The 14,428-nt window shown below is 36.0% G+C and overlaps 1 protein-coding gene across 1 annotated transcript in view; it reads right to left on the minus strand.

Annotated features, from left to right (window-relative positions):
- DPYD (dihydropyrimidine dehydrogenase) overlaps positions 1-14,428 on the minus strand; it is a 741,385-nt gene that overhangs the window by 435,491 nt on the left and 291,466 nt on the right. Inside the window, exons 7-8 of the mRNA XM_081817099.1 lie at positions 11,443-11,550; positions 9,093-9,262 (exon numbers count right to left, since the gene is read on the minus strand). Of these exons, the coding sequence (XP_081673225.1) occupies positions 9,093-9,262; positions 11,443-11,550 (278 nt within the window). The remainder of the gene's footprint in view (positions 1-9,092; positions 9,263-11,442; positions 11,551-14,428) is intronic.

Here is a 14,428-nt window from a genome sequence, read left to right on the forward strand (position 1 = left end):
TGGGTATTGAGGAGGACACATTCTGCATGGAGCACTGGGTGTTATGCACAAACAATGAATCATGGAACACTACATCTAAAACTAATGATGTAATGTATGGGGATTAACATAAGAATAAAAAACAAAAAACAAAAAACAAAAAACCTGGCAATTGGATTTATTGGGTATGGATTTCTCAAAGAGTCATATAAACTATGCAACTGAGTATAAACTGGAGATATTTTATAGTTGAATCAGCTTCCTTTTGTGTAAGTGATGGGGCTACCGATGTTATTTAGAGACCCCACATTAATCTGGGTTGAAGTACATCTTGATACACCAACGTGGGACCTGGGAAACCGTGTTGGTGGTCCTGCACCTCTCCTTGTTTACCCCATACTTCATGTTTACTTATATCCTTGAACTTGTTAAGAAAGCCTGATGCAGGTTATATCTCTCATTTGTGTGGGTCTGATTTCACTATCCAATCTTCTGGTGAATTTGGTTACCGAGGAGATGAAGGAAGATCAAGAAAGAGGCAGTAAATTCTGCCTACCCACTCTTGATCTCATCTTCCTTAATTTACTAAACAGTTCTTAACCCATTTTGTACTTTTTAGTTTATATAGACTCACAGTCAGTGGGGGAAAGCAGAGCAATTCTGATAGGTTTACTACTCTCTAGGCTATATAAGCTAAATCGGCAATTATTCTTTGGCAAAAAAAAGTTTGCTGAAACCACAAGTTAAGGTTCCTTTTAGCCTACTATGATGTATATAGGCTTTGGATTTTTTTTTTTTTTCACCTTAAGCTTTTAGAACTGAAGAATCTTGAACAGAAAGAAACATTTTTCCATGTGAGAGTGGTATAACACAGTGGATACAGTTGCCCCTTAACTATTTTATTGTGACACTATTGAACTGCAAAAACCAGAAGCAATGCATGGGATAATTTAGGGGCTTAAATGTTTTTGCAGAGGCATCACAAAATACATTTTTTCTCTAACAAAAAGAGTGTATTTTTATTTCATTTTTTAAAGATTTTATTTATTTATTAGAGAGAGAGGGGGAGAGAGAAACAGAGTGCCAGCATGAGGGGCGGAGGGGCAGAGGGAGAAGCCGACTCCCCGCTGAGCAGGGAGGATGACTCAGGGCTCAATCCTAGGACCCCAAGATCACGACCTGAGCCAAAGGCAGATGCTTAACTGACTGAACCACCCAGGCTCCCCAAGAAGAGTGTATTTTTAAATATTACTCATGATTGACGACATTTTCTTAAATCTGACTAGCTCTTACACTCCTCATCTTAGATTTTGCTGCAGTCAAGCATTCCCAGCTGCTATCAGAGTATCTCACAAAATTATCTTCTGCATAACTTTGGTGCCTTTGCAGTATCTTCTTCAATCTTGAAATCCCTCTTTATATAAATTCTGTTCAAACAAGGATCCTCTCTTATCTTCTAATCCTGAGTCTATAAATGTTTATTAATTTTTTACCTTTTATATTACTTGGTTATAGTTTCTTTCTTTTTTTAAATTCTGTAGCTATCTTTTAAAAGACTAAAGACCAGGAACAATGAATTTTTTTTCAATCTACTTTTAATGTTAGGTTGATATTGTAATGTGATATATTTTAAAACTTTAAAAAAATTACTTATTTAAAAGCTATCAGTAGTAATTTTGAGGTGTATGTATGTGTATATGTATAAATTATATATTTTGAATATTTCATTTTCATTTAAAGTCTTCCTATAAGATTTTCAATGCCCAGAATATATTATTCAACACAATTCACTGATTTGAAGCTTTGGATCAAGCACTGTTCTATACTTTGAATCACATAGAAGTTGAATGAACCAATCCATTTGTAGGAGCTTGCATTTTAATTTGTGGGATGAGTATAAAGTAATAACTACCCTATGTGACAAGTGCTATTATACAGGAAGCTTAAAGAGCTGTAAGATCTCACAGGAAGGAGAGGTTAATTAGGAGGAAACTAAGGAAGCCATCAAAGAAAAAATGACATTTGGAGCAGGCCTTGAAGGATGAGTTCACCTTTTTAAAAGAAAAAACTTTAAAAAATGATAATTATTTGTTTTTACATTAATTTATGCATGTTTTTCATTTATATTTATCTCTTGGATTTTGTGCCTGACCAACATGCATATTTTTAAAGTTACACAAATTACTTTTTAATATTTTCAATGTATAAGACAAGAAAAGAAGATACTGGAAAACTGAGAGGAATATTCCTAATGGGAGAAGGGCTTCTAGCTCTCACATAAAAATTAATAGAGTAATAACACATTGCCATGTAATAAAGGTTGATAGTGACTTGATAACAACAGAAATGTTCACTGCTAATGAATTTATGTTTACATATGTATATACACACATATAGATATGTATACACATAAATACATATATACATATGAATCATAAACAATTGTTAAACCTTTTTAAAAGATATATAGGTTTCGGGCGCCTGGGTGGCTCAGTCGTTAAGCGTCTGCCTTCGGCTCAGGTCATGATCCCAGGGTCCTGGGATCGAGTCCCACATCGGGCTCCCTGCTCGGCAGGAGGCCTGCTTCTCCCTTACCCACTCCCCCTGCTTGTGTTCCTGCTCTTGCTATCTCTCTCTCTGTCAAATAAATAAATAAAATCTTTAAAAAAAAAAAAGATATATAGGTTTCAGCTCTACAGATATTCCTTATCAACATAATGTAGTCACCATCCTCCCCTTGGAATTATTGAAAATCGTTAAGCTTGTAAAGTATATAATCTTGGATAAGCATGGGCTTCTGTTGGCTCCTGGACTATTTATAGGCTTTTTGTTTGTTTTTTGTTTTGTTTTTATTTTTGTTTTTGGTCCTACTCACCATCTGAATTATTTGCATGCAGGGTAGAATTCTGACAACTTCAGCTGCCAGTTTCTTTGATATCATGTCTTGAATGCAGCAGATTTTACCTTACCAACTGATTGGGGATACATTAACTGCAACTTGTTTCAAGTGTAATATTTCTAGATAGGGCCAAATTTTTCAGTACAGAGTTGCTGTCATTCCATGAGGAGACAGAGCCCTCCTGTCCAGATCCCACATCATTTATATATCTTTCTCTCGATGTTCAAAATATAGACTCGGGGGATAGAAAAAGCTTTCAGAAGCATATAATTAGAACAGTAATTTTACAGATGGGCATTCTCAGACTAGGGTATATAACGTCGAACCAACTTCTCCACCTTTCAGTTAAAACGTTTTCAACCATTCCATTCTACTTTCTCATGTGACACTGAATTTTCACACTTTTCAAAAATGTAAACACAGATTCTTGGAACATCATTCCCAGCCATCATGGAAGTATTCAGGAATACCTAATATCTTTGTGCCAGGGGAGCCCTTAGCTGCCACTAATTAGCTCTGTGTGCTGGGGGCAATTGTGTGTGTTTATTTATTTGTTTGTGTGCAGGTATCTTCATATTGCTAATCATGTTAACAGGTTCTGATTACTTTCTGTGAAGAATACCAACTTAAATGATGTGCAGGTGCCAAATGTTGAAGAGCTGCTATAAGCATCACCCTTTGTAAGTAAAATTAAATTTGTCAGCATATAGAGGTTATTTTCTAAAAACAGTCCCAGGTTCATATTTCTTATAATTAAATAAAAACTAGAAACTAGCATTACTTACTGGTAGGAAAATGAATGTTTAGCCAGCAAGATGTAGGTTATGAAAGTATCAATGGATGTAACTCAAACATCATTTGCTTTTTGTTTTGTTTTCTTCAGGTTTTATTTATTTGAGAGAGAGAGAGAGAAAGCGAGAGAGAACGACAGAGAGCATGAGCAGGGGGAGGGACAGAGGGAGAGGGAGATGCAGGCTCCCGACTGAGCACGGAGCCCGACCCCGGGGCTCGATCCCACGACCCTGAGATCACGACCTGAGCCGAAGGTAGAAGCTCAACCGACTGAGCCACCCAAGCACCCCCTTAAACATCATTTGATATTAAAAACATCTGAGAGGAGGCCTATAGATTGTGCCACATACAGGATCTATTATGGGGTATGCTGTATGGTATCAGAAGGAGTCAATTAAAAGGCACATTCTTTCACATGAAAATCTATTATTTCCCCCAGAAAAGAAAATGTATTATTTCAGAGTTGCAGTAACAAAGAAATTTTTCACTAACCGACTAGGCAATCTGGTGCTGTTATTTTTATTATTGAAATAATAAAGTAGCATCAATTATCAAAACAGTTAACCCTCTGAATAGCTCAAATATGGGGAAACAGGCACATCAAAGGTAAATCAGTTAGTATTTTGGCAAATGAATAGGGGGAAGCCAAAGGGCACTGGAGAGTGCTATAGAGAGCCCATTTAAAATATGGCAGAATTAAAGATCTATCATGTTTTGCTGATACTGGGAAATTAAACATGTGAACAACAGATTCTTAAAATTTGTGTGTGGGATTGTACTGTTAAAATAATTTTGTACCATATTCTTCTCAGTAATAATTAATAAGAACTACAAAGTCCTTCCCCAACCTTATCCTTTAAATTTATCTACTCAAGCAAGTCTGTTGAGTCCTGACCTTCATGCCTCCTTTTAGGGATTCCCAACTGCCTAAAGCATTCTTGCAGTTCTATCTGATCTGTCAACAGCTTTTAATACCAGCATTTTGGGGGATTCTGTTATCCTGTGAAATTTAATCTCACCTATTTAAGCTTGCAGAAAGTACTGGAGGGAATTATTAACAGATTTTCCCTCATCTTCTTAGAGGATAGTGCTGAGTGATTGGCTGGTTTCCCTAAGGACCCACAGCTGAGAAGCGCTAGTTTGTCAGTAGCATCCTATTTAGCATGTGTGTGAGGCCACAAGGGAGACTGGAAGACATTTGGAATCAGAATTACATCAATATGCTGATGACGCCTCCATATCTTCGTTTCATCAAACCTGTATCCCGTAGCATTAATGCTTTCTTAACTAAGATGGAAAGTGCCCCAAAACAGCACACTGCTTATGGCTCTAATTAGACAGCTGGAAACTACATCGATGATACATAAGAGCAGTGGATCAGCAGTCTCAGCATCACCAGGAAACTTGTTAAAAATGCAAATTCTCAGGCCCCTCCCAGACCTACTGAATCAGAAACTCTGGGACCAAGGCCCAGCAAGCTGTGTTTAACAAGCCCTCCAGGTGACTTTGATGCATATTAAAGTTTGAGAACATCTGCATTCGAAAAATGGGATGTGGGTATCACTGCTGAATCTACTGGGTGTTGCCTCCTAATTTAGTAGATTAAAGCATTTCCGGATCCAATCACACTGTTCTTTGTTACTAACCATGCAACGTTAAACTTAACTGGCTTTTATTTTTTTTTATTTTTTTATTTTTTAAAGATTTTATTTATTTATTTGACAGAGAGAGACACAGTGAGAGAGGGAACACAAGCAGGAGGAGTGGGAGAGGGAGAAGCAGGCTTCCCTGCTGAGCAGGGAGCCCGATGTGGGGCTCGATCCCAGGACCCTGGGATCATGACCTGAGCCGAAGGCAGACGCTTAACGACTGAGCCACCCAGGCTCCCCTTAACTGGCTTTTATAATAATTCATATTTGTCATGAAAAGATGAGAGAACTTTATATCGTTCTGCATTCCCTCCCTCTAAAACCATCTGAGAATTAGACTGACGCTTTGCATATATGCATGCTGACTGACATGCTTACCAGTGAGGACCTTAACCAACAAAAAAATCACATTATTCCCAAATTCCATCCAAGAGCTCAAACCATTAAACAACACACATATGGTGAGAAAAACCCTAAATATCCATTTTTGTCATTCTTCATTGACTTTAAAGAAACCAAACATAGTTGCAGTTTGAATGTATTAGGGGTAGAAAGCATGGGAGGAATAGGAGAAATACAGAGAAATTGGGTTTGATATTAAATTTTGCATGTTGGTTATCATTTTTTCCTAGAATATATTCTCTCAAAATCCTGTCTTGATATTGAACTTCCTCCTGACTTTCCAGTTTCATAAGTGTTAGTGCTGTCGTGTCATGGGCCCACTTTTGATGTGCCAAAACCAAGTAATGGACATGAGGCATTAATACCAGAACCTCTGGAAATTCTGAAAGCCCCGAATCCTAAGAAAGCACAGGCATTGGCCAATAACCCAGCCCTAAAACCTATGCATATTCTGATAATGTATTACATGTTATTCCTTCTCTCATGCTGAGGAATTTTGCCTAAAATTACCAAATGAACCTTCCAAAGTCTATTACTGTAACACTGATCTAACCTGGAAAGTATTAGTTTTTTGGTTTTTTTTTAAAGATTTTATTTATTTGAGAGAGAGAGAGAGGGAGGGAGGGGCAAGGGGAGAGGGGAAGAAGGAAAGAGAGAATCTAAAGAAGACTCCCCAGTGAGCGCAGAGCCCCATGCAGGGGCTCTCACAACCCTGAGATCCTGACCTAAGCCGCAATCAAGAGTCTGACCCTTAACTGATTGAGCCACTCAGGTGCCCCAAAAGTATTAGCTCTCTTAATGCCAGAAGCCCTGATGCCAATTCCCTCCAGAAAACATTCATTTCACAATTCTTTGCTGAACACTTTATATGTGGCACCACTGTGCTAGGCAGGGGGAAGAAACAAAGGAACCAAGAGAGCTGACCATGGCCCCTGTTCTTATGGAGCTTAGTCAAGTAGTTTTAAGATCATATAAAAAATTTGGTTTCTTGTAAGCCAATAATAAACATCCAAATATTTGTTTTATGGTTTTAATTAGGCCCCAGATCCACTTGAATTCTACTAAGCTGCACTGCAGATGGGTGACCTGTTGTTCCACAGACCCATTGTTTTTCGACAGTTTGGAAACCATGGCTCAGCCCAGTGAACTCTGGCCTTAGGACCTGCTGATCTTTTCCATCCTGTAAGCCAGTCCCATTGACTAATAGCCTACTCTTTCAATTAGCCCCTGGCAGCCTCCCTGCTTCTGACCCAAACCTCTTTAGTTAACTTTCAACAGAGCAGTCCTTTTAAAAATTTAACTCAGATCTTGGTGCTTCTCTGCTCAAAACAGTCCAGTGGTTTCCTCTCTCACACAAAAAAACGAAAGGCCTTATGAATGCCTACAAGACCTCACCCAGTGTGCCACAAACTGTCTTCTCTTACACTGTTCCAGTCACACTGACTTAGGTTTTTTATATTCCTAGAAGTTTAACAGCCTTCTTCAATTGCCTTGCCTGGAATGTTTGGCCCCCAGATGTCTACATTCTCTCACTGTCTTCATTTCTCTGCCCCAAAGTCACCTTATTAGAGAGGCCTTCCTGGCCTATCTCATTTTACAATGGCAAATCCTGCCACTTCTTCTACCACACCCTCACCCCAAATACATATGCCTTATACTCCTATATTCATTAACTTTTCTCCATAGCACTAATCACCTTTCAATATACTATTTATATGATAGTTAATTTGTTTGATCATCAAGTGTCTTCCCTCAGTAGGGAAGCTGTATAATTTTAATATTAATTAAATAATAATGATATAATTTTAGTATTAAAATTGCCAAGACAATGCCTGGGACACAATGGATGCTCAATATATATAGGTTGATTAAATCAATAAATCAATAAATCAATAAATAACTAACGAATGTCTACTTCTACCCTTTCAAGTAATTACCTGGTCTCATTCTTTGTGTGTGTTCTACTGAGGGCAGAAGAAATAGTCATCACTCATTTCTAGTTACTACCGTTAATGGAAGATGACTATGAGATTAAGTATAAAGTAACTTGCCATTTCCATCTGGGGTCATCGTCCCTTCCAATTCTAAAGGTGTAGCTTTTATAATGAAAACTTCTTTGATATTGGAATCAGAAGAACAAGATTTAAAATATTTAGTTCAAAACACGTGTCAACTATTTATTCTTTGCTGAGGCCCTGTGCTATGCATGGAGATACACAGATGAATCAAAATTAGCTCCTGTCCTCTTTTATCTTAGGCAAGTCATTTAATTCCAGGATGGATGTTTTCTTTTTATTTGTAACATAATGAAATCTCACTAATTGATGTTATAGATCGCACTCCAGAAAAAAAAAAAAAACTCCCAAAATGATATGACCATGTCCACCTTGGATTTTGGAAAAAAGTCTGAATGGGTATAATAGATAAAAGAAAGCCCAGAGAATAAAGTTGACATCTGAAACCCAGCCACGAACCAGTGGTGACTCTGATATCTTAGTGAGATTAATCTGTAATGTGGTTAATCTACATGTGACAAATTACCAATTGACTACAGGTATAATTTTTACCTGGTACAGAGACTCCAAATATATTAAGGCATTCTAAAGCAAATCAAATTCATAATACTGATTTGGATAAAATGCACAATTTATCCTTCTATAAACACATTTTGTTCTTGTTCTCAGAACTAATATCCTTTATAAGGCATTATCTTCCTCTAATAGCATTAAAATTTGAGAAGTCCATGGTATGTGTACCCAGCCGATGCCTCACCCAAGATTAGTCACCAGTCACTTGTAAGAATGAAATCATTTTAAATCTGTCACTTTTAGTAAGTTAACTCATTATTAATTCTAAATAATGCTTACATGGAACTCTTTAAAAAAATAATAAATGGCAATCTCTTTGTTCTATTGGTTTCATATCAGAATGAATTGACTTTAAGTATGACCAAGGCATATGACTTTGAATGCAGCTTGTAGAGAATTCCAAATGTCTCTAATTACCACATTCTCCTAATATCCTACATTTTGTGACGAATACCTATTGTTTATGAAATGAAGACTTAGCACCTTCCACTGTTACTAGTTAAATACATTTCAAAGATACTAACACTAAGAATAAGAAGCACTTAGTGTTGACAAAGATTTCTCATTTTATCCAACTAAAGTATTATAAAATAACTTTCTTTTACTTTGAATGTCTGAATTAGGGGAAAAAAAAGAAAAAACATGGGTAGCCCAGAAATTTTTAAATTTGCATTTCACAACTTCAAGAACATTCTAACGATTTAACTAGGAGGCTGCACATTAACAGTTTCATCTAAAATCTGTTGCATTACAGCTCCATATTTTCTGATGGTTCCATTTTACCTCCTCGGGGACAGCTCTTATATTAACAAAGCCTTTTCTGAAGACGATGAACACGCGGCGGGCTCCACAACATAAAGCGGATGTTGCACAGTCGAAAGCAGTGTCTCCAGCTCCGAGTACGATCACGACTCCCCGTATCGACGGCAATGGAGAGTGACAGGCGCACATTCCTGAATGATGAAAGGAAAACCCCATTTTCAAGTAGAGAAACCATTTCTGCATGACAGCTCAAAAGATACTTGTACTCAAAGCAGTGTAAAATTGCATCTTGCAGTTTTCGAGGATGGAGTGTCACTATCAAATTATTCTGCTTCATTGAAAGACAGTTTTATTCCCATTTTAAAAATATGCTCATATATGTAATTTCATAGTCACTACCTTTAGCTTCTTTTTTCTTCTAGAAGGATCGCTACAACATATTTTGAAGAGTTTAGGTCATAACAAACTGGAATCAATCAATTAAAACATGCTTTGTCAAAGTCATGATATGTATTTTTAACTTGCTGTCATTAAATTTCTGTTTGTTAGAAGGAAAAAAAGTGATCTTTATCAGCTGGGTTAACATAATGGACAGCATTTCATGAAAATATTTTATTTAGATATTATTTTATAGGATTTCTAACATATAGCCCTGCTATATATTAAATTTAGGAAACACTGAAAATTTGTGTGCCGAATAAGTGCTTTCTATGTAACGGGAGAATTTTTAACAACTATTTTCCTGAAATAGTAAAAATGAACTTTCTCCCCTTTACAGTTTTTCCCTGGTTTCTTTGTAAAATAGAGCTATAAAAGAAATATGACTCTTTTTTTGTTTGTTTAAGATTGTATTTATTTATTTAACAGAGAGAGAGCACAAGTAGACAGAGCTGCAGGCAGAGGGAGGGGGAGAAGCAGACTCCCTGCCAAGCAGGGAGCCCGATGTGGGACTCGATCCCAGGACCCCCAGGATCATGACCTGAGCCGGAGGCAGATGCTTAACAACTAAGCCACCCAGGTGCCCCAAGAAATATGACTTTCTAAGTGTCCATTTCTCAAGGACATATATATGAAGACTTGATGTCCATACAAAGATTTTTGTAAAAAAGTAAGATGCAGGTTTCTCTATGTGTTAGGTATACCTGTGTTATCAGATTCAGTAAATTTATTGATAAGATAAATTACTATAAATCAAATGGCACCACGGGCAGCATAGGCCTATAATCTCAATAAGTGTAATCATCCTGCTTGGAAGAGTGCATTTGGGATTACATAACTGGCCCTCTGTAATTCTCAAAAATATGTTATATGTACTATGATCTTCCTTAGAAAGGGTTGCAGGTACAGAAGCATCCCCTTCTCCTGGGAGGAGGAAGGTGGAGATGGTATACATGTTTAGCTGTAAACTTCTGCAGAACGACCTAATTGAGAATAAAGAAATTTGCTTATCTTTTTAAATTGTAGGATAAAATGTAAGCTTTTATCTTTTCACATGCAATTACATATAGAATAGCTGAAGTTTAAGACTAAAAATATATGTTTAAAGGATTTAGATGATCTGGGTTTAGAGACTATATTATAGTCTTTATTACTAAGACTGACTCTCATACAACCAAAGCATAGGACTGGTTTAGCTTCTGGTTGCTCCTCTTGGGCTGCCTGAAGTGATATTACACAGAGACTACATACTAGTGTGTCTATCAAAGTGCTTTCCCTTAACTTCGTAAATTTGCTGTTCAGCAAGAAACTGGCTCTTTCTGCCTGCTTAGACACAAATGATGTAAGATATGTGAAAATTTGTCCTATTTTAAAATTTAAAAAATACATATATAATGTAAAATAGTTCCTAAACTGAAGTTCCTGCTATTTCTTTTAAGAACATCTTCCAATCAGGGCACCTGGGTGGCTCAGTCAGTTAAGCGTCTGCCTTCGGCTCAGGTCATGATCTTAGGGTCCTGGGATCGAGCCCCACGTTGGGCTCCCTGCTCAGTGGGGAGCCTGCTTCTCCCTCTCCCTCTGCTGCTCCCCCTGCTTGTGCTCTCTCTCTCTAATAAATAAATTAAATCTTAAAAAAAAAAAAAGAACATCTTCCAATGTTTGTTTAAGACTCTAACTCTGAAGCAATTTTACATGATGCAGTGCAGACCTCTATATGACAGAGTGGAAAACTCCTTAGGATGATGTTTGATTGGAAGAATGAACAAGTGGATGATCCTGGAAAATGATTACATCATACTTGTTTTTAAATTTATGTTCGGTGTAGCAAAAGTGATTTGAGATCTGAACAGTGTCCTCCTGAGCCTGGATTTAATATAAATTTATAATACATAAACAACATAGGTAATGTTAGGAATACAAAACAATGTTATACCTGCTTTACTGCTTTTGGCTACAAGTGGCAAAAAGTCTTTGGATGTGTAAAATCCATGGTTCTGCGTCAGGTCTTTGAAGATATGGTTTTTATTAGGGTCTGGCAAACCTAAGTAATAAAAATGTATAAAATCTCATTAGCAGAAGAAGGGATTTTTCCTACTGTATATTTTTAAAAAGTAGAAAGCTGAGATCATTAAAATAATGTGGTTCTGAGAGGAAAAAAAATCTATAAGCAAATCAACATAAAAATATATATAACACATTGTTACAGACCTCAGTGTATACCTTTACTATATAACTAAGCACACATAATAAATCATATATCCAAGTACACGTATAGGTATACAGAAACATGGATACATACATATATACATGTACATATAGTGTTTAAGGGAAAATCAGGTTATATTATTTCCTCATGTCATAAATAAAAGTAAGTTTCTAATGTATTAGAGTGCTAAATATAAAAAAAAAATCACAAAACTAAAACACAATATGGATACATATGTATCTAGTTCCTGAATATGACAGATCATTCTAAGAAAAAAATAAACAAAAAAACTTGAAAGAAAAAGATGTATTTTACTACAAAAAATCAGCTACTTGTTTAGCCAGACTAATATTTTAACAAATTAAAGAATGGATAACAAAATTGGAATAATGAAGAATATAAATAGCTTTTAAGCACCAAAATTTTAAATACATAGTAATTTAGGAACTGTAATTTAAAACAATGAAATATGATTTCCTGTCTATTAAGAAGTAAAGGCTTTAAGAAAATTAGACTACATGGCAAGGGTGAAAATGGGACTTATCTTACTCTTTTGATGCAAATACACATTGGTGCTCAATTTCTAGAAAGTAGTTTTGAATCTATACTAAGGAAACACTAAGACACGCAAATGAAGTTTTAATGAGTAAAAATGGTCAATGCAAAGAGAGAGAGAAAGAATGAAGGAAAACCAAAATGCCAATAAAATGAATAAATGAGATTTACTTTAAAAAAGACAAAAAGCAACAGAACACAATGCAGCCATTAAAATGAACATTTGAAAAATATGGTATTGGACTGTAGTCAAAATACAGTATTAAATGAACTAGCAGGATACAAAACTCTGTATAATATGATTCAAGTTTCATAAAATCTGAATGGTGATCATTTCTGGTTGTGGGACTGTGGCTAATGTATTTTTTTCATTATTTCTTTATTTTCCAAAATTTCTACAACATGCATGCATCAACCATATAATTAGGAAATAATTGCCAAAATTTTGAAAAGAAAATGAATAGCAGTCTAGTTTTTTTTCAAAGTATAAACAAAGCAAATCTGACAGCAATCACCCCACCACAGAAAAGTGTAGAATTAATTCATCTCAGTTCCATAAACACAGGGGAAATTTTATAGTTTAACTTTATTTACTTCCCCAAACTCTGGGTTATTCTAGAGGTAAAATTTCATTTTATTGTTAAATGAAGAGCAATGGGTAGTGTTGGTGGACACCTAGAGTAATAAGAATGGCCAAGAATGACTTTCTCATATGTGATAAGGTAGGTACCATATCTGATCTGAAAGCTGAAGGTGCTTGTGGATAGAGTGAGTGTGTAACCAGCAATAGACCACTTTGTTCCTTCAAATTAAATCATTTTTCTTCCTTTTCCAGCATTCCTTCCTCCCAAAGATTTGCCCTTTGCTCATAGATTATTAGTTTAAGATCACTTATCATTAAAATTATTTTATTTATCTAGGAAGGTTAGACAAGTCATTTGATTTACCTTTGCTTTGGTGGCTTTTTTTTTTAAGTTTTTATTTAAATTCCAGTTAGTTAACATACAGTGCTTTGGCTTCTTTATAAACGAAATGAGATAAGGCTGTTTCCTCATTTTCTGACATAAAGAATTACTCCTTGGGTATATTTATAACACGGAAACTATTACATAAATGTGTGGTTATTTATATAATTCTTTTAGAAAGACTAGGATAGAGAATGGTTATGGTTACATAAAAATAGCTGAATATGTACTTGAAGACTCTAATAACAAAACAATTTTTCTTGAAAGCTTTAAAAGATGACTATAGTTTTAGCTACACCTGATTAGTTTAACCAACATATATATATATGCTACATATCGAAATTTATATAAGGACCTGTCTCCCCTCTTACATATACTACTAAATTATAGAGATAGCATATGTTCTATAGCACTTCATTTTCCTGTAAAACACACACACACACACACACAAGAAAAACAATGTGAAGTGCTGTGCAATTTCAAGGAGATATGATAAACAAAAATCTTTAAAGCAGATCAAAAACAAAGCACAGAAAATGTACGTGGCAGATAAAAGTTCTGAATTTACTGTCAATAAGGTCTAAAATCCTCCCTTTACTAACTCCTAATCTGAGCTTTTTTCACTACTTGCCATGGTTAAGACAGAGAGGGAAATTTACATCTGTGATTATTTTCTATAGAGCCATTGCTAAAATAACTTTTCTAAAGAAATGCAAGGCATTCTTATTGAATACACCACCGATCCATGGAGAAAACTTTTCCTATCATGCAAGGATTATTTCACAAGAAAAAGGCTTTGGTAAAATTTAAATTCATTTTTTCACTTGGATCAAGAGACTGACAAGGACAACTGAATTTCCTGCGCTTTTACCTCATTCTGCATTTATCACTCTAATGAATTTAACATTTACTGGATCAGATTCTTTCTGTAAATGTTCAGGAGGGCACCAGTTAGATGTTCTGACTTATAGATAATGGCTTAAGGAGAGGAAAAAATGAGCCAGAAACTGGATAGGATCATTATGTTATTCCTGCAGCCTCTTTAGCTGCACCTTTTAAAGTCCCAAGGTCCATGGAGCTCTTCTCTCCGACCTGGGTGACAGGTCATCCCTTATGACCTAGGACAACACATCTGAAGCCCTCCTCACAGACTGGTAGTCCAGTCCAGCTGGCAAAAGTACCCTAGAGTCTGC

Source organism: Leptonychotes weddellii, chromosome 4, assembly GCF_054177405.1.
Source record: "Leptonychotes weddellii isolate Sample4059 chromosome 4, ASM5417740v2, whole genome shotgun sequence".
Taxonomy (NCBI): domain Eukaryota; kingdom Metazoa; phylum Chordata; class Mammalia; order Carnivora; family Phocidae; genus Leptonychotes; species Leptonychotes weddellii.